Source organism: Danio aesculapii, chromosome 18 (assembly GCF_903798145.1).
Source record: "Danio aesculapii chromosome 18, fDanAes4.1, whole genome shotgun sequence".
In the NCBI taxonomy this organism is placed as follows: domain Eukaryota; kingdom Metazoa; phylum Chordata; class Actinopteri; order Cypriniformes; family Danionidae; genus Danio; species Danio aesculapii.
The window spans coordinates 52353031-52380181 of NC_079452.1; the positions used below are offsets into that span (position 1 = coordinate 52353031).

Below are 27151 nucleotides of genomic sequence, written 5' to 3' on the forward strand. Positions count from 1 at the left end.
TTATAAAGTGTTATTATTATAAACAGAGCCCTGGATTTTTGCTGTTGCTGCTGTTATTGTATCGTAAATGATTTTTTTTTTTTTTACTCTGATACAATTCGATTTTAAAGAAAAAAAAACTACTTTCAAATGTTGGACCAACAAATATATTATAATGTTTATAATAACTTGTTACACTACCAAATAAAATGTGTCTTTAAGTCTTTCAACTTTGCATAAAAGGGCACACTGAAACTGAATGAAAAACATGGTGTTTTCACATTTATAGTTTGAGATATATATTTATCCAACAGTCCTGTCTGGTTCTCGAATCTGATTGGCTGATAGCTGTGAGATATTAAAGTATCAGCACTTGTACAGCCTCTTCGCCCTTGTGTATTACTCCGCCCACACGAGTGGCAAGCAGAGGACTACAGCTATATTACATACAAATATCATACAAATATTGCAGCTGTTGAACAACAATGTACTCTTGTAGATGTTTATATTGCAACACTGCAGTTTATGTATGAGGATGGTGTAGGGCTGGACGATATGGCAAAAAATTATATCACAATATATTTCTTAATTTCAGTCGATACGATATAATTCCGATATCGATATGGACAATATTAAAAACACAGGAAAAAACTGCCAAGAATGCACACAATGGATGTCTGTACTTACAAATGTCTGCAAACTGAATTTGCAAAGTCTATAATACCTCCAGGATCTCATAACTTTTTTTTAATAAAAACAATACAAAAAATGTATGTTCACCTTTTATCTGTATTTAGCCTCTACAAACAAGAAATGTGAAATAAACTATCAAATAAATACAACTCTCAGACTCGGCTTATTTATTTATATAATTAATATATAGACATAGTTCATGGAGGTTAGCTTGACCAATGTGATGAACAAACTTTTATCAGCAATTTTATTTATTTATTTTTTTTTGTATATGCTGAATATTTAACAATCAAAATAATACCAAAACCTTACAATTATGACATCCACATTGTAAAAAAAAACATAGAAAAAGAATAATAATTATAATAATTAAAATATCTAAAAGATTATAGGCTACATTAATATTTGCAATATAAAAGAGTTGTTTTTGAACGTCCTTTAGGGGTTCTACAGTATCTGACTATTTATATTTGTGTATGTAATTATCTAATTAAAATAAAAAAAAATTAACAAAACATTCCATATATATTTTATATAGTCTATTTATATAGACTAATATTTTATATTATTTTATAAAACACATTTTCACTATTTAACAGATTTAATATCTCTATTAATCACATTCTTTCTATTTCATCAGCTTTGCAATAACCAGATTCCTCATAAATATGTTTGTGAATTTTATTTTTAAGTTTGCGCGAGTGCTATATGCCAGCATGCAGCGAGTTTATGTTTACAGTATGTGAGTGTTAATTTGGATGTTTATGCGAGGATCGAGTATATGCACGGATCGAGTTTATATGTATGTGCGTGTGTTAATGTGGGAGTATATGCACGGATCGAGTTATGTATGTGCGTGTGTATGTAGATGTATGCAAAATGCATGCACCAAGTTTATATGTATATGCGCAAGTTTCATATATGTTTTGAACATTCAATAGTATAGGTTTATATGCGAGTAAGTTATAGGTGTATATGCACGTGTTGTTAAGCAAAGTTTGATTTAAATCCAACACGGCGCCTCTAGCCATCTGTTTGCTTCATAGCCTTCTCTTCTGACACCGCGGATTTCGGTGTCGGGAAAGTTGATGGTGTTGAGGCGACAGGTTAGGTTAAACTTTTATGATGCCTCATCTTCTGTCATTGCTTCTGACTCTCAGTATGTTCGGGTGGAACAGATTTGATGTGTTTCCGATGCTAGTCGTCACCACTCTCCCGCACATTTTGCAGACCACCCAAACTAAAAACTTAAAAAGCCGAAACATAAACTAATCCGTCATCCGTCATAAACTAATTCGTCTGCATTCTTACTTGTGGAAGCTTTATCATTCACATCTGTATTCAGGGCACACTTCAGGGCAAACTTTCTGCGACGCAGCTTAAGCAACTGAGCGCTGGCAGGCAGCGTGTCTGTGATGTACATCATCACGCAAGTGACATCTGATGGCTGAGCACTGAAAGTCATTCAGTGACAAATGATACAATGTAGAAGATCTTATAAATATAATATTTATATATACCCAAATTTATATTGAAATACCGGAAATGAGTTTAATAATCATATCAGCGTTTTTGATAACAATTCTATCATGATATTTAGATATTGAATTATTGTCCAGCCCTAGGATGGTGTCTATTTTAAATATTCATCATTTTTGGAGATTCAGAGCATTGGCGGCTATCAGCCTGTCTGTCATACTGAGCAGAGTAAAGATGGTTGATGTTCCGCCACAAGATGGCAACATAATTTTAAAATGTGAGCAAAATCAGCTGTTCTGTCATAAATTTAGACATTACACAAGAGAATCACTCAAATGCTAGCTCTAAAGTAATGTTTGTGAACTGGGAATGGTTTCTGCTATTCCAACGGTCAGCTGCAGATGTGAATGAACGGCAGAAGAAAGTAGTTCCTCTCACAAAAGGGTTTTTGAGACTCTCTGTGTTTGAACTGTTGTATAAATGCAATATCACATGAGTATAAGTGTGATATGGCTGTATATCAATTTCGTCACTGGTAGGACGCTAAAGCCTGTTTCACACCGCAAGCGTGAGTAGCGCTTGTTTTTTCGGCGTCTATGTTAACATGAGCGTCGCTGAAGCAGCAGTGCTGCGATAGTTTCGGCGCTGGGTCTATTTTTGCCATGCTGCTCACACCCAATTAAAGTGACAGTGCATTGATAATGACCAAAAACACAGTGAATGGCAGTAAAAAGTAGCAATTTTACTCAATAAACGCATTGATAATATCCACTGATTTGTATGTATTCAATCAAATTAACTTAAACGATTAAAAACGGCAACAAATATATATTTGGGCCTAAACTACAAAACGAAATTTAAAACCATTTTAGATAGAGTTTTGATACTTAAGTTGCACACTAGTTTGCACTGTAGCACTGCTACATGTGTGATATTGGTCATATAGATAGATAGATAGATAGATAGATAGATAGATAGATAGATAGATAGATAGATAGATAGATAGATAGATAGATAGATAGATAGATAGATAGATAGATAGATAGATAGATAGATAGATAGATAGATAGATAAAAACAGTAGATAGATAGATAGATAGATAGATAGATAGATAGATAGATAGATAGATAGATAGATAGATAGATAGATAGATAGATAGATAGATAGATAGATAGATAGATAGATAGATAGATAGATAGATAGATAGATAGATAGATAGATCGATAGATAGATAGATAGATAGATAGATAGATAGATAGATAGATAGATAGATAGATAGGAGTTGAAGTCAAAATTATTAGCCCCATGAATTATTAGCCCCCTGTATATTTTTTTTCTCCAATTTCTGTTTAATGGAGACAAGATATTTTTAACACATTTCTAAATATAATAGTTTTAATAACTCATTTCTAATAACTGATTTATTTTCTCTTTGCCATGATGACAGTAAATAATATTTTACTAGACATTTTTCAAGACACTCCTATACAGCTTAAAGTGACATTTACAGGCTTAACTAAGTTAATTAGGTTTACTAGGGTAATTGGGCAAGTTATTAATGGTTTGTTCTGTACTATCGAAAAATATATAGCTTAAAGGGGCTAATCATTTTGACCTTAAATTTTTATTTAAAAAAAATATATATATTAAATTTTTTATTATCAGAAAAATATTATTGTTATTTTAAAGTATTATCAGACATACTGTGAAAATTTCCTTGCTCTGTTACACATAATTTGGAAAATATTAAAAAAAGAAGAAAAAAAAATTCAAAGGGGGGCTAATATCTCTGACTACAACTGTATATATAATGTAAAGTAAAATAATAAAGGCAGGCTCATTCCATCTACTGTAAGCCTCTTGTGGTGTGCTATTATAAGGAGTTATCAGAACCACATGCAGAAGCTTTACTTGTAATTACTGCTCTGTAATGACAGAAGATCACCACTCATGATTGTCTTCATCTCTTTCAGTAGGGGTCCATTACTTCATCAAAATGGTGAGCTCTTTTTAGACTGTTGTCCTGGATATCTGATGTCATTGTGTGGCTCATATCACTATTTTATTCTAAAATACTGCAGTGTGGAAATTAAAGTATATAATCACGTTTGAGAATAAAGCATGCAAAATTAACCTGCTTAATTATAGGATCGTTTTCATAGTTCCCAAAACTACTGCCAGAAGTGCCTACTCGTTTGGCACCTAGCAGAGATCCCAACAGTGTCTAACTTAGCTCAATAGGTCTAACAAATGACAAAAGTGTTCATTAATAAAATAGATTAATGCTATACAAAACAATGACAAACTATTTCAAAAAGTTGAAACACTCACAATTAAACTCTGGAGAAAACTTGATTACTCTGGTGGCATTAGCTGAGCTCACTCCTTCTGGCTAAAATAAACCTCTCTATAAATTCAGTTGAAAAGATTTAACAAGGCATCTATTCAAATTTTATCTTTTTTTAATAAAGTATGATCCTTTTGCCTATGTTTATTAGGTGTGTGTGTCAGTAAAAGAGAACAGGCACTGAGCTGTGGGAGTCAAAGCAGAGCTTGTTAGTATTCGTGAGTATTCAATCGTATTCCATTACAAATATGGTCAAAATGAAGCTTCTGTTTCTAGGGTTAATTTCTCTGTTTATAACTTAGCAAATAAAACCATTTCTGCAGATGTTTTGAATGTACCTAAGCCACAAACCTACTATGTAGTTATCAAACAATCATTTAAGACAATAAAAAAAATATATATATATTCCATGCGGTAGGTCCCCGAGTCTGAAGTTTAGATGGGCAAGCTCAGTTTTTAATTTCTAGTGTTTCTTGTTCCTGTGTTCAGTTTGGCCTAGTTTTCTGTGCTCTCATTTTCCTGCCAGGTATTTGTTGATATAATTTTAAATTAGTTTACACCTCTTGATTTTCTATTGATTACTCTTCTGTGTGTTTAAGTCCTGACTTCCATTCTGTTCTTTTGGTCTCTGTTACTCCTGGATTCTGATTTTTGATTAAAAAAACGGCTGCTAATCCCTTTTCCTACTCATCTTTGCCTGATAGACATACACTTGTTTTGAATGCAATGTTATCTTAGATGTGACATTCTTAATAATGACTTTACAAAGACAAATTTTGGGGAAGGGATTTAGTTTGATGCATAACGGACTCTACACACAAACTCTGCTGACGTGTTTCCGATAGAATCTCAGTCAGGCTCTCTACTTTCACATAACGCGTTCTACAGCGAAATGTAATAGCGGCGAAACCTAAACGCACCAGAGCATGGCAAAGAAGGGAGATTTACACTTAAATTGATGAGGATCCTATACCAATGGATGCCCAGCATCTGGAACATCATTATTGTTCAGTTCCACAACCCACAGTAGTTGATTAATGCAGCAGATCAGGCTGACAATCTCTGTGAAGAGGTGGAGTGACTGAAAGGAGACTGCTTCGATGCTGCTTTTGGTGATGTTATACGGCTCTAAAGGTATGATAAAAAAAATGTACTAGAATTTAACCCAAATGAAAGAAGTAACAAGTTGTAATTGTATGTTAAATTAAATAATATTACATCTTTAATCATACTATAGTAAACTGTATTATACTGTATATATTGTAGTATTTAAAGGGACTAAGCCGAAAAGAAAATGAATAAATATTGTAGTATTTACAACTTTCTGCTAATAAATGAAAGAACATACTGTAGCATTAACTATCATGAATTTCAATAAATTGCAGTATTGTTATATATATATATATATATATATATATATATATATATATATATATATATATATATATATATATATATATATATATACACACACACACACACACACACTTAACATTCTAGTGTCATGTTATGGGCAAATAACAAACTGAAACACATGTGTTAAGCACAAATGTGCAAAACCTTATACTTATATCTTTCTGATTTATACATCTAAATGCATTACATCTGATTTAGGTTCACAGCTTGCATCCTACAACATCCAGAGTAACGTGTCCAGAGTAAGAGCAACTGTGAGGGAGACACCGTCCATCGCATGGCTGAAAAATCGATTTGAACTGTGAGAAACGGACAAGGCTAGCGTTTAATTGCTATTCGTATATATAGCATGATAATACTCACCCTCAAAATGATGAATGTAACTCGAGATGTAGAATTTGAACCTCTACTCGTCTTTGCTGCTTGGTGCGACAGCTCTCTGTCTCATGATTTATTTAATGTCCTTAACGATAATCCGAGGAAACTCTTAGAAACAATGAGTGTAATCTATCATTCTCACCTGTGCCATCCGCTTAAAGTGATCGCCGTGCTGCACCGGAAGTTGATATGCGGGCTAATCGCAAACGCGGAAGAGATCGTGCATAGAGTCCATTCAGCTACTGTGCAGGACAACAGTTAAGCTGGTCTACGATTGTAGCCACTGAACAATACAGCGTGAGAGTAAGAAGTCATAGTTTTAGAATCAAGATTAAATTGTAGAGGTATGGTTATACAAAAGTTAAATAAATAAATAAATAAATAAAGACAAGTAAGGTATTTGAATAAATTGGCTGTTGATTCTGCTCTGGTGAATCTACTTGTAAAGTCATTTGTAATGCAGTGATCAAAGTGAGTGTATTAAGGGTTCTGAAATAAGTGACACTCGTGACACAAGGGCTCTATTTTGTCCTCCAAAGATGCTTCTGGCAGTGCTGAAATGTTTTATCAAGACTGTCACAGAGCTGTTTCGGTTTTAGGTGGACTGTTGATTACACTCCTGGAGGAAGTAAAATAATTGATTGGAACAACAAAGCCTCATTTGGATGATGGTTGGTCTTTCCAGCCAGCTTTTGAAAAGACGATCAAGCCCATTTGGGGATCCAGTGGCACAGTTGGGTGAGTGAGAATTAGCGTGGCTGGTGGTGTCGGCGCTCGACGGGGTACTTGGTGAGACCCAGGCCCCAGCCCGCCAAGCCCTGCCCGACGGGAGACCCCTTTTCCGGGATGTCCCGCGCCTGGAGGTGCCTGTCCGGGGCTGATTGTCTCTGACCTGCCATCTTGAATTCGGGGAAGGCGAAGAAATGTGGACTTAGGTTTTGGCGGCTTTGCGTTTGAACGAACCAGGGGTTCAATGGCCAGGCTGGCTTACCCAGGAACAGTGCCCCGACCCCGGGCGAGCTGGAGGGCGCCCGTGGGCATGGGGAAACCCAGCCAAGGGGCTGAGACATTGCAGGCTTACCCAGGAACAGTGCCCCGACCCCGGGCGAGCTGGAGGGCGCCCGTGGGCATGGGGAAACCCAGCCAAGGGGCTGAGACATGCAGGTTTACCCAGGAACAGTGCCCCGACCCCGGGCGAGCTGGAGGGCGCCCGTGGGCATGGGGAAACCCAGCCAAGGGGCTGAGACATGCAGGTTTACCCAGGAACAGTGCCCCGACCCCGGGCGAGCTGGTGGGCGCCCGTGGGCATGGGGAAACCCAGCCAAGGGGCTGAGACATTGCAGGCTTACCCAGGAACAGTGCCCCGACCCCGGGCGAGCTGGAGGGCGCCCGTGGGCATGGGGAAACCCAGCCAAGGGGCTGAGACATTGCAGGCTTACCCAGGAACAGTGCCCCGACCCCGGGCGAGCTGGAGGGCGCCCGTGGGCATGGGGAAACCCAGCCAAGGGGCTGAGACATGCAGGTTTACCCAGGAACAGTGCCCCGACCCCGGGCGAGCACTGTTGGCTCTGGTGCGGTGAGGGGGGTTCCAGGGGCACCAGTGACACAGTTGATTGAGCGAGAATTCGCGTGGCTAGTGTCAACGCTCACCGGAGTACTTGGTGAGACCCAGGCCCCCATCCCGCCAAGCCATACCCGACGGGAGACCCCTTTTCCGGGATGTCCCGCGCCTGGAGGTGCCTGTCCGGGGCTGATTGTCTCTGACCTGCCATCTGGAATTCGGGGAAGGCGAAGAAATGTGGACTTAGGTTTTGGCGGCTTTGCGTTTGAACGAACCAGGGGTTCAATGGCCAGGCTGGCTTACCCAGGAACAGTGCCCCGACCCCGGGCGAGCTGGAGGGCGCCCGTGGGCATGGGGAAACCCAGCCAAGGGGCTGAGACATGCAGGTTTACCCAGGAACAGTGCCCCGACCCCGGGCGAGCTGGAGGGCGCCCGTGGGCATGGGGAAACCCAGCCAAGGGGCTGAGACATGCAGGTTTACCCAGGAACAGTGCCCCGACCCCGGGCGAGCTGGAGGGCGCCCGTGGGCATGGGGAAACCCAGCCAAGGGGCTGAGACATGCAGGTTTACCCAGGAACAGTGCCCCGACCCCGGGCGAGCTGGTGGGCGCCCGTGGGCATGGGGAAACCCAGCCAAGGGGCTGAGACATTGCAGGCTTACCCAGGAACAGTGCCCCGACCCCGGGCGAGCTGGAGGGCGCCCGTGGGCATGGGGAAACCCAGCCAAGGGGCTGAGACATGCAGGTTTACCCAGGAACAGTGCCCCGACCCCGGGCGAGCTGGTGGGCGCCCGTGGGCATGGGGAAACCCAGCCAAGGGGCTGAGACATGCAGGTTTACCCAGGAACAGTGCCCCGACCCCGGGCGAGCTGGTGGGCGCCCGTGGGCATGGGGAAACCCAGCCAAGGGGCTGAGACATTGCAGGCTTACCCAGGAACAGTGCCCCGACCCCGGGCGAGCTGGAGGGCGCCCGTGGGCATGGGGAAACCCAGCCAAGGGGCTGAGACATGCAGGTTTACCCAGGAACAGTGCCCCGACCCCGGGCGAGCACTGTTGGCTCTGGTGCGGTGAGGGGGGTTCCAGGGGCACCAGTGACACAGTTGATTGAGCGAGAATTCGCGTGGCTAGTGTCAACGCTCACCGGAGTACTTGGTGAGACCCAGGCCCCCATCCCGCCAAGCCATGCCCGACGGGAGACCCCTTTTCCGCGATGTCCCGCGCCTGGAGGTGCCTGTCCGGGGCTGATTGTCTCTGACCTGCCATCTGGAATTCGGGGAAGGCGAAGAAATGTGGACTTAGGTTTTGGCGGCTTTGCGTTTGAACGAACCAGGGGTTCAATGGCCAGGCTGGCTGCCCACAAAAGTGTCCCGATCCCGGCCAGCGCCATTGTCATTGGGGGCATGGGGGTCCCGCCCCAACCAAGCGGTTCAGACATTGAAGTCAGGCCCAAAGACAGTGCCCCGATCCCAGCCAGCGCCGCTGGCATTGGGGGGTGGGGGTCCCGCCCCAAACAAGCGGTTCAGACATTAAAGGCTTGCCCCGAGATAGTGCCCCGATCCCGGCCAGCGCCGCTGGCATTGGGGGGTAGGGATCCCGCCCCAAACAAGCGGGTCAGACATTAAAGGCTTGCCCCGAGATAGTGCCCCGATCCCGGCCAGCGCCGCTGGCATTGGGGGGTGGGGGTCCCGCCCCAAACAAGCGGTTCAGACATTAAAGGCTTGCCCCGAGATAGTGCCCCGATCCCGGCCAGCGCCGCTGGCATTGGGGGGTAGGGATCCCGCCCCAAACAAGCGGGTCAGACATTAAAGGCTTGCCCCGAGATAGTGCCCCGATCCCGGCCAGCGCCGCTGGCATTGGGGGGTGGGGGTCCCGCCCCAACCAAGCGGTTCAGACATTTAAGTCTTGCCCAAAGACAGTGCCCCGAACCCGGCCAGTGCTGTTGGCCTTGGCCTTGGCCTTGGCCTTGGCGAACGTCCGACACTGGAAGAAGGGAAGCACAAAACTCCCATATTGAACGCCCCTGGAACTACGTGCCGCTGGTGCACCCCAGCCGCCTCAACAAATTGAGCACTGCGCCGGGTGGCGGTAGTGGGAAAGGCTGGTGCCCCTGAGCTATCTCTGTACCACAGTACGGGCGAGGTGATGGAGAGGGTGGTTCCCCACATCCAGATGGTTCACCAACGGCACGTCTGCGTAGCGAGTGCCACTAGCTAAGTCAATGTTCGTGGCTCAAGTGTGGGGTGCCCGGGGTCTGCTGGTGAGCAGGTGTCAAACTAGAAGACCCTTTGGGCCCGGTGCTTGCCCCGGAAAGGGTGCGGGCCCTGGGGGACAGGGGGTGGGAGTGGTGGCCTTGGGAGTCAGGGGCTCCAGCCCCTGTAACCTGGGCCCCGGCCCCCGGACAGGGTGTGGGCCCTTGCCCCCGGACAGGGTGTGGGCCCTGGGGGAAAGGGGCTGTCAGTGGTGGCCTTGGGAGTCAGGGGCTCCAGCCCCTCTGACGTGGGCCCCTGCCCCCGGAAAGGGTGTGGGCCCTGGGGGAAAGGGGCTGTCAGTGGTGGCCTTGGGAGTCAGGGGCTCCAGCCCCTGTGACGTGGGCCCCTGCCCCCGGAAAGGGTGTGGGCCCTGGGGGAAAGGGGCTGTCAGTGGTGGCCTTGGGAGTCAGGGGCTCCAGCCCCTGTAACCTGGGCCCCGGCCCCCGGACAGGGTGTGGGCCCTTGCCCCCGGACAGGGTGTGGGCCCTGGGGGAAAGGGGCTGTCAGTGGTGGCCTTGGGAGTCAGGGGCTCCAGCCCCTGTGACGTGGGCCCCTGCCCCCGGAAAGGGTGTGGGCCCTGGGGGAAAGGGGCTGTCAGTGGTGGCCTTGGGAGTCAGGGGCTCCAGCCCCTGTAACGTGGGCCCCTGCCCCCGGACAGGGTGTGGGCCCTTGCCCCCGGACAGGGTGTGGGCCCTGGGGGAAAGGGGCTGTCAGTGGTGGCCTTGGGAGTCAGGGGCTCCAGCCCCTCTGACGTGGGCCCCTGCCCCCGGAAAGGGTGTGGGCCCTGGGGGAAAGGGGCTGTCAGTGGTGGCCTTGGGAGTCAGGGGCTCCAGCCCCTGTAACCTGGGCCCCTGCCCCCGGAAAGGGTGTGGGCCCTGGGGGAAAGGGGCTGTCAGTGGTGGCCTTGGGAGTCAGGGGCTCCAGCCCCTCTGACGTGGGCCCCTGCCCCCGGAAAGGGTGTGGGCCCTGGGGGAAAGGGGGTGGGAGCGGTGGCCCTGGGTGTCAGCATCAGCATTTGGGATGATGGTAGGTCTTTCCAGCAAGCTTTTGAAACCAAAGTCCATTTGGGGCCATGATGAAGATGGTTGGTCTCGGGAACGGCCGGTGGCAAGGGCTTGGCGACGCTCACCGGGGTACTTTATGAGACCCAGGCCCCAGCCCGCCAAGCCATGCCCGAAGGGAGACCCCTTTTTCGGGACGTCCCGCGCCTGGAGGTGCCTGTCCGGCGCCGATTGTCTCTGACCTCCCATCGAGAATTCGGCGACGGCGAAGAAATGTGGACTTAGGTTCTGACGGTTGGGCAGCTTTGAGAAAGTTGGACTTAGGTTTTGACCATTTCGCGCCTGCACCAAGCACGCTGATCGATAGGAGCTTGTTTTGACGCCCCATGGGTTAGGCCCCTGCCCGGCACACCTGCCCCAACATGGGTGGGTCGGCCTCTATGGGTGTGGTTGGTTCCTCCCTGCCTCGGGCGTGCTGTGAGGGAGGCGTGGGGGGGTGTCCCTCCGCACACAACCCCCCCCTTTCCCACCTCTATCTGTGGGGGGAAAAAAAACTCAAATGGCCCGTCTGGTTTTGACCAAGAGCATGTCCGGCGCTCTGCCCGCCAGCCCGCCCGCCTGACCCCCTGTGCTTTGTCCCCCCCCTGCTGATTCTCAGTCCGCGCCGCCCTCGCCCTGGAACAAGGGCTGGGGGTGGTAGGTGGGCTCGGTAGAGTCTCCAGCGTGGTGTGTCGAGCCCAGGGGCCGTGTGGGGTACGGGCTGGTGCTGGCTCCAGCCCCTGTGTGTGTGCGTGACCAGTGCTGCGTCTCCTGCCCGTCCGCAAGCACGCCCACCCCTTCGGGTTTATCCTTGCCGGCCCTCGGCGGTCTCCCCTGCCCCACCTGAACCCCCCATACCCCTCTCCCCCGGAGGGGTGTGTGGGTGGCTGGTGGAGGCGGAGGGTGGCCGCTAGTAGTCTCTGGCGAGGTGAAACTAGCCGGGGTCAGTGGTGTCCGGGCTTACGGTCTGGCCCCTCCTTTTTGATGGTTGCGGTTCATGATGCGGTGAGCCCCGGAAAAGGTGCGTGTTCGATGGGGTTCTACGACACTGCTTTGAAAGTGGGAAAAAGCCATGTATAAAGCCCCCGCGGCTGGTGCAGTCCAAGCTGCCCAAAACATTGCGTGTTCGGCCGGGCTCATGCCATCCCTTTGTGGGGGCAGAAAAGGGAACTATAAAAAGGCTTATTCAAAAAGCCCCCCGCGGGCTGGCGCAGTCCAAGCTGCCCAAAACTGTGCGTGTTTGGCCGGGCTCATGCCATCCCTTTGTGGGGGCAGAGAAGGGAACTATAAAAAGCTTTATGCAAAAAAGCCCCCTGCGGGCTGGCGCAGTACAAGCTGCCCAAAACGGTGCGTGTTCGGCGGGGCTCATGCCCATCCCTTTGTGTGGGAAAAGGGGAATAAATCAAAAAGCAGCGAAAGTCCCCGCTGCTGGCACGGTGAGGCTGCCTGAAATGGTGCGTTGTTCCTGGGACAAAAATCCACCAAAAGTCGTAACAACTGCTTCCATACAAGTTGGATCAAAGGGATCTCGTAGGTATCGGTCCTTCCCCTTTAAGAGGGGGAGGGGGAACCAGCGTCGCTGACGCGGAAGCGGACGCTTCGTCCGCCATCTTTTAAACCGCTCCACGCGGCATGTGGGTCTCTCTCCCTCCAGCCTTGGTCTTGGACGGTCATGGCCGAATGTGCGCTCTGCTTCAACGTCTACAGCCGCCTCTCGCCGCACCTGTCTGCGGTTCACAAGGTGTCGAACGCGGACGAGAAGAGGCTTTTGCTGGCGCTCGCCGCTGGGCGCGTGGACATGCGGAAGACGGCGTGCCCGGTGCCCGGCTGCCGGAGGACGCCGGCCCGCCTAGACAGACACCTGAAGCAGCACGCCGAGCTCTCCGTCTCGGCCAGGAAGGAGGCTATGGGCCGAGCGAGGCGTCGGAAAGTGGCTCGAGAGTTGCGGTGGTTGCGGTCCACTCAACCGACGGTACCCGTGGTGTCTCGGCTGGCGTCGTCCTCCGAGGAGGAACGGGAACCAGACGGCCCGGAAGCCGAGCGTCCCTGCGCCGACCCCCGCTGCAGGCTCGCAACGGAGCGCATACAGGCCCAGCTCTCAGAGCTCCGCAAGCAGGTGGACAAGGTGAGGTCCGCCCAGCTCCAATTCGCCCGCCGCTATCGAGAGTTGAGGAGGGGGGAAGAGGGGAGGAAGAGCAGGCGGGCAAGGTCGTGTCCTGCCCCGCCGGCACCATCCCCCGACCCCGCCCCCGGGCGAGGGCCGGCCCCCGGGCGAGGGGCGGCCCGAGGTCTCCGGGCGGCCTCCGGGCCTGTGGAAGCCTACGATCCAACAAAGTACCCGTACCCGGACCACGCCCGCGCCTTGAGTTGAGTATGGTTATGGCACTTCTCTGTTGGGCTGGTGGTGGGTGTATGTCGTCTAGGCTGACTTTTGACTTTCGCCCCCGTTCTGCAGACTTGCTTTTGGCAGAGTTCGAGGGTTTCCAATTGGGGAGCGAGCCCACCGCCCGTCTGCGGAATAACGTGGCCTCCAAACTGGCGAGGGTCAAGGCCTTCCTAGGCTTCATGGCGACAGGCCACGCGGACCCAGAAACCTTGTCCTTCCTCAACCAACCGGCGCGCATCCGAGCCTGGTCTGCCCTGCTAGGCCAAACGGGCATGGCCGAGCCCACGAGGCAGCACTACCTGAAGAACGTGGCGCAGTTCCTGGATTATCTCTCCGAAACCCCGCCGGCCTCCTGCCGCCTCTCCAGTACCACCTTGGTGCTGATTCGCAGGGAGCTTCGAGCTCTCATTCGCGGCATACGCCGCCGCGTCGTGGTGCACGAGGTTAGGACCAAGCAAGCCAAAGAAGGCAGACTCATCTCCAAAGCCACCCTGCTACGCTGCCATCGGACGGCTGGGAGAAAAATACCTGCCCTTCTAGGTGAGTGTTTGGTCCCCGCCGGTCTGCGTTTCCACCAGTGGCGGTGGAAACGCTGACCTGCTCTCCGTTCTTCCCTCTTCTGCTCCAGGGCACCAACGGCTCTCGGTCAAACCGAGCCACGTCAGCGTACCCACCCCTTAGCCCCCGAATGGGGGTTAAGGGGTGGGTACGCTGACGTGGCTCGGTGCCCCAAGGCAAAAAGATAATGTCTGCTCCGGGGCGCCAGCGGCTCTCGGTCAAACCGAGCCACGTCAGCGTACCCACCCCTTAGCCCCCGAATGGGGGTTAAGGGGTGGGTACGCTGACGTGGCTCGATGCCCCAAGGCAAAAAGATAATGTCTGCTCCGGGTCGCCAGCGGCTCTCGGTCAAACCAAGCCACGTCAGCGTACCCACCCCTTAACCCCCGAATTCGGGGGTTAAGGGGTGGGTACGCTGACGTCGCTCGGTTTGACCGAGCCGCTGGCGCCCCGGAGCAGACATTATCTTTTTGCCTTGGGGCACCAGCGGCTATTGCTAAGTTTAAAACCGTTGGTGGTGTAAACATGGTTTGTTGGAAAAGTCTAACCCCTAACCTCCCTCCGTCAGACGGCCTCGAGTCCAGCCCAGACACCAGGCAGCAGTGGCGCTTCTATGGCTACCTGACCGGCTACCTGACCTGCATCACGGGCCATCGCTGTGGGGTCTTCCAGAACCTGACCATCCAGGAGGTCCAAGAGGCTTCCAGAAGCCCGGACGAGTCCGCCTATGTCATAAACGTGAGTGGGACGTTGCATGTGGCGGCCACCAGTGGTAGGGCTCACTCATCTTCTCTCTGATTTTCCCAGATCACCACGCACAAGACAAACCGAGCCTTCGGCGCGGCTCAGCTGTCTCTCAACAAGGAAGAATACAGCTGGTTCCGGAGGTTTTTGCAGCTGCGGGCTAGCCTCCCCGGGGGGAGCCAGGCCTCCTATTTTTTTTTTACTTCCAGACCCAGTCCCTGTCGAACCCTGAACAAATATTTTCAATCTGCATGGACCAGCATGGGGCTTCCCGGCAAGCCCACCTTCACTGACGTCCGAACTGCCATCGCGACCCACGTGAGTATCTATGCCAGTGCCCCCCCGCTGACCCCCATGACTGCCAGCGGCTTTGACCCCAAAAAGTCTCTGTCTGTCTGTCTGTCTCTGACGCAGGCAAAGAATTCACATTCTTCCGAGGATCGCAGGAAGGTGGCCCAATTCATGTGCCACGATACCTCAACCTCAGACAAGTTCTACGCGCTTCACCTAGGCCCTCTCCAAGCACGTGAGCACCGCAGACTCTTCGAGAGGGCCTTGGTGGAGGAGGAGGAGGAGGAGGAGGAGGAGGAGGAGGCAGCGGGCAGAGAACGCCACTCAAGGAAGGGGCGCCAGAGGGCAGAGAGTCCCGGGTCACCCATGGTAAATCAGTTCCTTTTTGGCATGGACCTCAACAGAGGGACGTGTGGTGTTAGGTAACTGGCCTTTTCTCTTTTTCAGGAGGGAACTAGCAGGAGGACGCTGCCATGGCCGCCTTCGAAGGGGAAACGCCCCCTCGAAGCAACCGAAGACTCTGAATCTTCCTAAATAAAAATTGAACAATAAAGGTCATATGGTGTTCAGTGTCTTTATTATTCCTCTATCTGTGTGATAAAACATAGCTTCGAATGGGACAAATGATCCCTATCTCCTCTGTTAGAAGTGTCGCGTGGGACGCCCGCGTCCAGGTTCAGCCTTTGCTAAGCCCCAATTGGGACAAATGATCCCTGTCTCCTGTGGTAAAAGTGTCGCGTGGGACGCCCGCGTCCAGGTTCAGCCTTGGTTGAAAGCCCATCGGGACAAATGATCCCTTTTTAAACACAAAGAGGTGCCAGGCTGGACGAGACTGTCCAGGTCTGCGCCGGCGTTGAACGGCCATATGGCCCATGGTCCAACTCTGGGTATTTGCAGGTGTCTCCCGGGACGGCTCGGTCCTTTGGGCTGCATAAAGAGGTCGGAAGAGGGCTGCCCAAAAGCGGGGGTTAACTTCTGTGAGGAAATATATCAAGGTCGGATCTGTCAGTACTTCTACAGCAACATCAATGAAATACAAATGGCCCTTTTTTCTGTTACCTACATTTACTGTTGCTGTTTTCCTTGAGAGATCTAACATTATGTTGCTGAAACACTGAAAATGGCTCTATATACAATACAAAGTGCAATTACATGAGCTTGCACATGGTGAGTAAATGATTACATGATTCATCCCAACAGGATATGAGGTTCTTTGTCCCTTTTCAGAAAAGTGTTTAATTCATTTTCTCAGCATCCGGCGCTTTAAAGAATTATTTTTATATTTTCCAAGCAGTAAACATTCACTGGATTTTTTTTATTATAAAATCCATATTTGCAGTTGAAGTCAGAATTATTAGCCCCCCTGAATTATTAGCCACCCTGAATTATTAGCCCCCCTGTTTATTTTATTTTTTTTCCAATTTCTGTTTAGCGGAGAGAAGACTTTTTTTTAAACATTCTTTTTATTGTATTTTTTTACATCAGTACAAATGATAATTTTTTTACATACGTGCACTTTTTTCCTTTTAAGCACAGAGTTGTAACATCATGTTACTATTATTTGTATAAGATAACTAAAAAAAACAGAAAAGAGGGGGGAAATGGCAAAAAAATAAATAAATAAATATGGGTGGATATTTAAGGTGTTTCAACTAGTGTTCTATTACTGCTCTCGTGTTAAAGTACTTAATAAATGGATTCCATATTACATCAAAATTCTTTTTTTTTTTTTTTAGGGAAAGCCTTAGCTTCTCAAGTTGCAGACAGGACATGACATTTTTTATTAATGTGGAGGAACATGGAGGATCTTTTTGTTTCCAATTTAGAAAAATCAATCTACATACCAAAAGGGTTTGAAATCTAATCACTGTACGTTGATTACTAGATAATTCTGCGTCATCGCTAACACCAATTATAGCTAAAATAGGCCCAGGGTATACTTGTTTTCCCACCACTTCTGGTATTAGTTTAAAAAACTGAAATGACTGAAGTCATTAACAATTTTAGAACAACTCCAAAACATGTGACCAAGCGATGCCTGGATTTGATTGCATCGATCACGCAGTGGGTCTAAGAAAGGAAACATCTTAGCGAGCTTCAATTTAGACAAGTGGAGTCGGTGAAGAATCTTAAACTGTAATAAACCATGCCTGATACACTGTTATTTTTAATTTCTGCTCCTAGATCCTCCTCCCAAGCCATTTTGAGATGCTCTAATGAAACATCACATTCTAACTGAGATAATTTATTACATATAATTGAAATTCCTCCTTTCATAAATGGCTTCTGTAGAAACAAAGTGTCTACTATGGAGGTTGGTGGTTCAATAGTAAATGATATAAAATTATTTTGGAAAAAACTGCAAGCTTGTAGATATTTAAAAAAATGGGTACTTGGCAGATCAAATGTCTGCAGTAATTGTTGAAACGTTGAAAAACGATTATCAATGAAAAGATCTTTAAAGGAGTGTATCCCTTTATTTGACCAGACCTGAAATAGAGAGTCAGTTTTAGAAGGGGTAAATGAATGATTGTCAGTCAGTGGGCTTAAGACAGAACATGTTTGCCACTTAAAGTGTTTTCAAACCTGTTTCCAAATTTTAAATGAATGAAACCACTGCATTGTTTAATCGAGATGTGGGTGAAACAGATAAAGCTGAGTAAAGTAAAGCTGGCCAAGAGGAAGGGGAACATTACTTTTTTTCCATGTGACCCCAATCTGATAACCCCTCTTTTACCCCAAAAGAAAATGCTCTGATATTACATGCATGATATTACATGCCCAGTAATACAACTGAAAATGTGGTAAGACTGCCTACAGGGAGGAAATACAGCATCTGGCCACTTGGTGCACCGACAATAATCTGCTCCTTAACACCAACAAGACCACGGAGCTCATTGTGGACTTCAGGAAGGGACGAACAGGCTCACATGATCCCACCCACATTATTGGGATGTCCGTTGAGCCGGTCTCATCCTTCAAGTTCGTGGGGACCCACATCTCAAAGGACCTTTCCTGGACCACCAACACCTCCAGCCTGGTCAAGAAGGCTCACCAGCGCCTATTTTTCTTAAGGCAACTTAAGAAGAACCAGCTTTCATCAGCTGTCTTGGTGAACTTCTCCCGCTGCACAATAGAAAGCATCCTGACCAACTGAGACAGTCTGGTATTGAAGCCGCTCTGTTGCTGAGCGTAAGGCACTGCAGCGGGTGGTGAAAACTGCCCAACGCATCACAGGGACTACACTGCCAGCCATTGAGGACATCCAGAATAAACGCTGTCTGCGCCGAGCACGCAGTATTCTTAAGGACACCTCTCACCCCCCCCACCCCCACAATCCTCTAACTTATATTCCTCACAATCACTGCACTGTTTAACATTTGCACATTTAAATTGGCACATATTCATTGCACTACATTGCACCGATTCACTTATTTGAACTGTACATACCCACTGCACATGGACATTTTTAATGATGTACACACCCACTGTGCATATACATTTGTAATTATGTTTATCTGTCTGCACACTTCTGATTACTAATAGCATCCTGTACATATATTCATTTATTGTAAATCTCTCTTCATAGCTAATACAACCTGTATACAATGTTCATAGTACATCCATCTGTAAATATTACCATAGTTTTTCTATAATTGCACTTTATACAGGTAACTTATACCTGTATCCTGCACTTGTTGCTATTGCACTGCTTGGTTAGACCAAACTGCATTTCGTTGCCTTGTACAAGTACATGTGTAATGACAATAAAGTTGAATCTAATCTAATCTAAACTCATCCCTCCTTTCATTTTAATTCTCTGTAAATATATCTTCTTGATTCTAGGATTTCTTTTATTCCAAATGTATTGGGTAATCATCTTGTCTATTTTTTTAATGATTTGTTGATATATACTGGGATACATTGGAAAAGAAAAAGATATTTGGGCAAAATAGTCATTTTTACTGTGTTAATGCGGCCAGCTAACAAAAGAGGAAGATTGGTCCATTTTTTAAAAAGTTGTTGGGTGTTTTCAAATAGTTTCAAGATATTTTCTCTAGTGGTGACGCAGTGGCGCAGTAAGTAGGGCTGTCGCCTCACAGCAAGAAGGTCACTGGTTCAAGTCTCAGCTGGGTCGGTTGGTGTTTCTGTGTGGAGTTTGCATGTTCTCCATGTGTTTGCGGGTTTCCACCAGGTGCTCCCGTTTCCCCCACAGTCCAAAGACATGAGGTACAGGTGAATTGGGTAAGCTTAAGCCAAATTGTCCGTAGTGTATGTGTGTGAATGAGTGTGTATGGATGTTTCCCAGAGATGGGTTGCGGCTGGACGGGCATCCGCTGCGTAAAACATGTGCTGGATAAGTTGGCAGTTCATTCCGCTGTGGCGACCCTGGATTAATAAAGGGACTAAGCCGAAAAGAAAATGAATGAATGAATGAATGAATATTTTCTCTAAAGAGTGAAGAAAAATGTTTAGTAATGGTAATCCATCATGATGGAGGTAACATTTTGCTTTAAACTCAAAAGGGAAAAGGAGGACAATGCAGTGGCCTTTCAAGGCTAAACTATACACTTTGACTTATTCCACTGACTGCTCATATCGTGGCACAGGGTCAGAGAGAACAAATAGGGACAAACAGAGAGAAAAAAAATTCTTTACACAATATCAGTGCTGTTATCACTGATAATTAATCAACATGTACAGTGGAGATCAAAAGGTAATTATAACATAATTACACTAATTATAGTACAATTAAATTATTATAATTAAAAATATATGCTGTAAAAAAATGCAGGGTTCCACACAATCCATTCATGTTGTCCTAACACAAATTAAGTTAACTTAACACTGAACCTAAAAAAAAAGGTTGGCCCAATGAAATCTAAAGAATTGTGTTGTTTCAGCTCATTTTAAATAAGTAGTTTTGAGTGTATATTACAATTCCAAATATTTATGTTTTTTAAAGATACATATTTGATTAAGAAAGTGATAATAGCAAGAATAAAAATAACACTTTACATGAATAATTCACTTTTTAAAAAATGTTTTATGTACAATGAACAATAAAAATTATTATTATTATTATTATTATTATCCTTCAAAAATCATGTCAATATGCTAATTTTGCTGCTCAAAAAAACATTTCTTGTTATTAATTAAGATTAAGAAGAAAAAAACTGTAAATCCTGAGTGTGAAATCCTGGTAAACAAAACAAGCAATAAAAACTGTTACCTTTCCTTTTTTTGAGCTGAGCTCATATTAATTGTATTATGTATGCATGACTCTTATTTTGGAAAATGGGAGAAGCAGGGAGATCAATAAAGCCAAAGGATGCATCCGAAACTGCCTACTGCTTAGTAGGTACTGCATTTGAATTTAAACGTACTACTCGACCATTAGAAAAGTACGTTTTATACAGTATGAATGTGAGAAGTATGAATGGAATTCAGACGTACTACAGCAGCCATTTTGTCATGGTCACGTGACCTACCTGCATCAGTTGCGTCACTTCACTCCCATTCATGAATTCTCTCGCGGTGCATCAGCGCAGCGTGCATGGGATGCGCACTTCAGAATCTCACCGGAAGTAGTAGGTCATCCAGGTACTTCTCGCATACAGATTTTCGGACATACTATTACTCGGCTAGGATATTGATTTTAGCGTACTATATACTATGGAAGTATGCGGTTTAGGATACATACTATAGGTTAAAGCAAGTCGCACTACGGTTTTAAATACTGAATTGCTCAGCAACAACAGCAATGAACATATATGCTGAATGCATTTATCTGCCAACTATCTGTTTACAGCTCGTCAGAATACAAAATGCAAGATTATACATTTATTTTGTGCCACCCTGAAGAGGCACAAGGTCTGTTTAAGATCTTCTGTCACTGTTTCTGTTTAGATCTGAGCAGTGGTGGAAAGAGTGCTAAAAAATCATACTTAAGTAAAAAAAAAAACATTACTTGCCTAAAAATGTAGTGCAAGCAGAGTAAAAGTGTCTGCTGTAAATATTGCTCAAAGTATTAGTACAAAGTAGCCCTTTCAAAATTACTTAAGAGTAGTGAGTATTACGCTGCAAAAAGCTGATGCATTTACAAGTCATTTGTGGATGTAAGTGTAACATTCTGCATAGCCAGCATCTAAGGATAACGTTATTTTGATGTCTAATAATGACATCAAATGACGTTGATATTTGGTTGATTTTAGGCTGTGTTAGAAAAATCCAACGTCGAGCCAACATCTTAAACCAACATCATTTTGATGTCAAATACTTACATTTATTTGTCAGGTATGGCAAACAATGAATTGAAAATTCAACATCTGATAGATGTCACAGTGGTAACGTCCACACAACATCAAATTGTAACATCATTAAACGTTGATATTTGGTTGATTTTAGGTTGGACGTTGGACATTGACCTGACGTTGAGTTCTGATGTCAACCTGATTTTCATTTCCAAACAAAATGCAGCATCCCTATGACATTAGGGTACAATGTCAATCTGACGTCATGTTGACATCTCGTGCCTGCTGAGTGTATAAGGCCATTTCGGTCATCATACAATAAACGTCCGTCATCTTCTCATCAGTGGCATGCATCAAAACATTCTCTGGGTCAATGTGTGTAAAGATTTTTCTTGGACACTTTTAATGCTTTCAAACAGTTAGCTGCAATTATAAAGTGCCCATGTCTTAAGGTAGATCACTATGATGTGATTTACCTTCTGTGTGCGATTTGATTCGACAGGAATCACAGGACTGATTTTTCTAATCCCCATATACAAGAAATAATAAAAAAGTTACTGCTGGTTGAAGGAAAGTAGTGGAGTAAAGGTACTGATACAGAATTAAAAATGTACTCAAGTGAGAGTAAAAGTAAAAGTTTTTAAAACTACTTAGTAAATTACAATTCCTGAGAAAAAACACTCAATTACAATAATCGAGTATTTGTAATTAGTTACTTTGCACCACTGGAGTCATGAGTCACAGTTCTAACATTAATTTTCAAATATGTTTATATTATTTGCAAGATTTGAGGAAAACTATCTGCAGCTGCTTTTAGTATGAAAATAAATGTCATGTGATATGAAATTCAAACTTACATTTGTAGCATTTAATACTGAAAAAAGCACATAATCAGTACCTGTGGTGATCATTGTCATAGTAGTTTATGCTGCTGTTCAGTCATGAGAAATAGAAACTCTTTCTAAAATAAAAACTTCAGGTGATGGGTTAGACAAAAACTCCTTTAACAGGGAAAAGATTGATTTTGTCTCATGTTGTCATGTGCAGTGAATGTTTGATAGCCAGGCATGCTTACTCGTGTTGGTGTCATCAGTCTGGTGACCTGCGTTTGTGTGGAGTCATTTAAGAAGGGGCCGGGTGAAAAAGTTTTGAATTTGAACTGCACTATTTAGTTCAAGCACTGTCAATCTTATATGCTGGACCTTTAAATGTGCCCTATAAAGAAAATCCTGGTATACATAGGCATCATAGGCGGAGTGTGTGTAAAGCTGGGGAAGGCTTAGCCTCCCCCTGGCCAGAGACCACGGAGATAGCAGCAAAGAAAAAAAAAAAGCATTGAAAACATGTAACGGGTGTAAGGCGGAATATGAATGTCATTTAATGTTGATGATTAACACAACACTTTAGCTATAGTAAGTTTGACAAATTTAAAGTCCCCCTCCGCACAAAAATGAAACTGTCCAACCCTGCACTTTGCACTGATGAGCGCTGTTTATTACTGGAGTTAGCAGCTGCTTTGAAAACCAAACCAAAAGTGCTGACCAGCGGACTATTCTGATTTGCTGGTCAAGGACATAAGTAATAAAATGACAAATGAGTATTACGATAGGGGTATAAAAAATATATTACACTGGTTTCACTTGTTTTCAGCATTAAATGAAATTGGTAGTTTCATTGTAACGTAGTCTAGCTTATAGTGGAGTAATCTTGTTTAGCCAATCGTTTGGAGTTTTACATTTTAAAGGTCAAATATTTATTGCTGAATTACAAGTACGGTTTTTGATTAGCCTCGTGAAAAAGAGAATGATTTCGTGTTCTCAGGGCCAGCGCGTCCAGAGGCGACCGAGGTGGCCGCCTAGGGTGGAAGAATAGTGAATAGTATTGTTATTATTGGTAATAGTGATAAAAACAACGAGTACTAATTTCATTTGAAACTGCATTTAATAAATAAGTATTTGACTATTTTTTTTATATTTCATAAATGCTATCTTAATGAACAGAATAATTTTAATTAGATTTTTAAATAAAAGTAATAATAATAAAAAATAAATAAACTGACCCCAAACTTTTGACCGGTAGTATAGATCAGTGGGTGTAATAAAATAATTTATTATAATTTAGTGTGTGTTGAATGTAATAGACGTTTGTTGATAGACGGTGCTTTTGTTAAAACCTCTTCTTGGTCGGTCGCAAATCTTTTTAAGTGCATTAAAGGGCAGCGCATATATTAGCCTTACCCTGGAGTTTGTTCATCCTCCTCCTATGCTAGGCATAGTCAAATAATAAGATTTCAGAACAGGGAAATGGCCACTCTGAGTCTTAAACACCATTATTTCCTTGTTCTCATAAAAAATGGTGGAAAACAGGCCAATCAGAACACAATACAGACTGTTGCTTGAGACATACCCTCAGCATTTGCATGTACTTTAGGTCACGTTCTACATCATCTGCACCTTGATGAGCAGTCAGGTCATCAGGAGATCATCAGCCAAAACACAGACTCATATGTTCCACACAGGATCATTAATACCCATCATATAACAATGATAAAATCCCTGCCTTTTTAAAGTTTATCAGAATTCATATTAAACTTACAGTATCATGTATTTGGCATGCTTATTTTTAAAACAAGAAATGCAGCAAAGTAGAAGCCAGCCACAGCAGTTTGTTTTCTATGTATTACTAAGGAACTAAGCGTTAGTAAGCAAGACACCCCTCCAAATAATGGAATTCAGGTGTTCCAACCACTTCCATGGCCACAGGTGTATATATCCAGCCCCTATAAGCTGCAAGAATGTGTCAATCTCAACAACTCAGTGAATTCAAGTATGGTACTTTCATGAATTTTCCTCACTACTAAATATTCAGTGGTCAAATGTCACTGGTATTATAACAAAGTGGAAGCTTTTAAAAACGGCAACTGGCCACTAAGTGCTACAGGTCACATAATATCCCGGAGCTGTCTCAGCTCATGCAGAATCAATAGATACAGACCTCCAAACTTCATGTGGTCTCCAGATTAGCTCAAAAACTGTGGAAAGTACACCGCCACTGGACTTTAGAGCAGTAGAGATGTGTTCTCTAGAGTGATTAATTATGCTTCTCTTTCTGGCAGTGCAATAGATGAGTCTGGTTTGATGGTTGCCAGGAGAACAATACTTGCCAGGTGTAAAGTGAGGGTTTATGGTGTGGGGTTGTTTTTCAGGGGTTGTTATTGGCTCCTTAGTTCTAGTGAAAGCAGCTTTTGCCCTCACTCTGAATAAACACCATTGGGATGAATTAAAGCAGTGACTGTGAGCCAACATCACATCTCATCCAAAATCAGTGCCTGACCTCAGAAATTAATTTCTATAGAAATGGTACAAATTCCTACAAACAGACTGCTAAACCTTGTGGAAAGTCTTCCCATGAGTGTTGAAATTGTTATAACTGCAAAGGGTGGGACAATTCTACAATTCAACATTATTATTGGGATGTCATTGAAGTTCACATGCATGAAAGGTTGATGTCCAAAAAAAAAGGGTGACAAAGGATAAAATAGTCTGCACCTAAGCTAAAACTCTAAGTAAAGAGCTGGATTTGTGACAAAACTCTGTGGATCTGTGAACGGAGTAGAAAAACTTTCTATTGAAGGTTTAGTGGCCTAGTATGTATGGCATCTGGATAATAGAGGGGTTTATCAGACTTTTCAGACTCCAGCAAAACACATTAACAGCATATTTCCTTGAAGCATGAGAGGTCCCTGATGCACTAAATTGCTGTGGGGTACAAGCTCTTCCATTAGACTGAATGTAGTAGTCATAAAGTCATAGTCATAAAGCTGTTAAAAGGTAGAAAACCAAAAAGAGTTTTGCTTTTCAGCTAACTGTCTCAGATGTGTTCTGGATAGCATACTCGAGCAGATCAAAAATGAGAGCGAGAGACCTGAAAAGGGATTTGTGAAGAGAATATTTATAACATGATTACTAGGTATCAAAATCACACTTTAATTTTAAAATGATAGATTTGTACAATATGTTTACAGTATGTAACAAAATGTAAAATATATGTATACAATATGTAAAAAAAATTACGATTAAAGAATGTCATGGAAAACTTTGTTTACAACTGCACTCAAAGTTAAATAAACATAAGTTTTATCTAATTCTGGTGACTTAGAGCTTAATTTTTTTTTCTAAATCAGTAACTCAAAATATAAGATTGCTAAATTTTGAACTTAATTAGTTTATTCTATTTTTATTATTATTATTATTAATAGCAAGTTCCTCCGTGACTTCAGAACATTAAACTCCTTGGTGATCTTCTTGATCCTATACAGTATGTATTAAAAACATGTAGTTTAATTATTTAATCTAAGATTACCTACTACTGCTACTGTTCCATAATTGATTTTGTAATTAATTAATAAATAATTAATGCGATACAGTGCTAATTGTGTTGCAAGTGTATTGTACAAAATGTGCATACTTAATACCACAATCTAATTTGATTAAAACATATAATGCCAAACTCATTTTGAGCATTAATGTTCCAGTAAACAAATATCTTGTAATATTTCACTCTTTCTTGATTCAACAAGACACACAAATATTATCAGAATAATGTTTGGGAAAGTATGTTTGTTATTATTGTTTAATAACAATTACATAAATAATACAATAATTTTACCCACTGTATATATGTAACACATCTTTGTCAGAAAAAGTATTTCTATTACTGTTGACATGAGGGATTCACCATATATCAGTAACAACCAAAGTAATCCATACTGTACCTTCTTCACAACGAACAGCACTGCAGAAAACTTTTGGCCAAATGAAAAGTGATTGCACCAAATTAGCCTGATTTAGGATTTTTCTTTACTTCCATGAACTGAAATTTTGGTTCCTTGCCCCCATCTCCTCTGGCTATCTGAGCGTCGGTGGAGTTACTCTTCAGTGTTTTGGCTTTCCGCAGTGACTTTTGCATTACACTCATCTGAACTCAAATGAGGGTGCTCCGGTTTCCCCCACAGTCCAAAGACATGCGCTAAAGGTGAATTGAATGAGCAAAATTGGCCATAGTGTACGTACAGTTGAAGTCAGAATTATTAGCCCCGCTTTGAATTTGTTTTTATTCTTTAAATATTTCGCAAATAATGTTTACCAGAGCAAGGAATTTTTCACAGTATGTCTGATAAAAAAATTTCTTCTGGAGGAAGTCTTATTTGTTTTATTTCAGCTAGAATAAAAGCAGTTTTTAATTTTTTAAAAGCCATTTTAAGGACAAAATGATTAGCCCCTTTAAGCTTTATATTTTTTTCGATAGTCTACAAAACAAACCATCGTTATACAATAACTTGTCTAATTACCCTAACCTGCCTCGTTAACCTTATTAACCTAGTTAAGCCTTTAAATGTCACTTTAAGCTGTATAGAAGTGTCTTGAAAAATATCTAGTCAAATATTATTTAATGTCATCATGGCAAAGATAAAATAAATCAGTTATTAGAAATGAGTTATTACAACTATTATGTCTAGAAATGTGTTGAAAAAAGTCTTCTCTCCGTTAAACAGAAATTGGGGAAAAAATAAACGGGGCTAATATTTCAGGGGCGCTAATAATTCTGACATCAACTGTATGTGAATAAATGTGAATGGGTGCTTCCCAGTGTTGGGTTGCAGCTGAAAGGGCATCCACTGTGTAAACATATGATGGATAAGTTGGCGGTTCATTCCACTGTGGAGACCCCTGATGAATAAAGAGACCAAGCCGAAGGAAAACAAACGAATGAATGAAT

At 44.3% G+C, this 27151-nt stretch overlaps 1 protein-coding gene across 1 annotated transcript; it reads left to right on the forward strand.

The window, feature by feature from the left end:
- The first annotated feature begins 6284 nt into the window (after positions 1-6284).
- LOC130245386 (uncharacterized) lies at positions 6285-15677 on the forward strand. Its single transcript, XM_056478049.1, has 6 exons — positions 6285-6340; positions 13894-14066; positions 14653-14822; positions 14892-15146; positions 15243-15488; positions 15567-15677. Exons 1-6 carry the CDS (start codon positions 6285-6287, stop codon positions 15651-15653), a joined length of 987 nt encoding a protein of 328 aa, XP_056334024.1. The 3' UTR covers positions 15654-15677.
- Positions 15678-27151: the final 11474 nt, after the last annotated feature.

What these genes read in the sequence shown, in the direction of transcription:
- LOC130245386 (XM_056478049.1), top strand. Translation starts at nt 6,285, where the DNA reads ATGATGAATGTAACTCGAGATGTAGAATTTGAACCTCTACTCGTCTTT. An exon ending in AGTCCGCCTATGTCATAAAC is followed by an intron (nt 14,823 to 14,891) that starts GTGAGTGGGACG and finishes TGATTTTCCCAG; the next exon opens with ATCACCACGCACAAGACAAA. An exon ending in AGAGTCCCGGGTCACCCATG is followed by an intron (nt 15,489 to 15,566) that starts GTAAATCAGTTC and finishes TCTCTTTTTCAG; the next exon opens with GAGGGAACTAGCAGGAGGAC.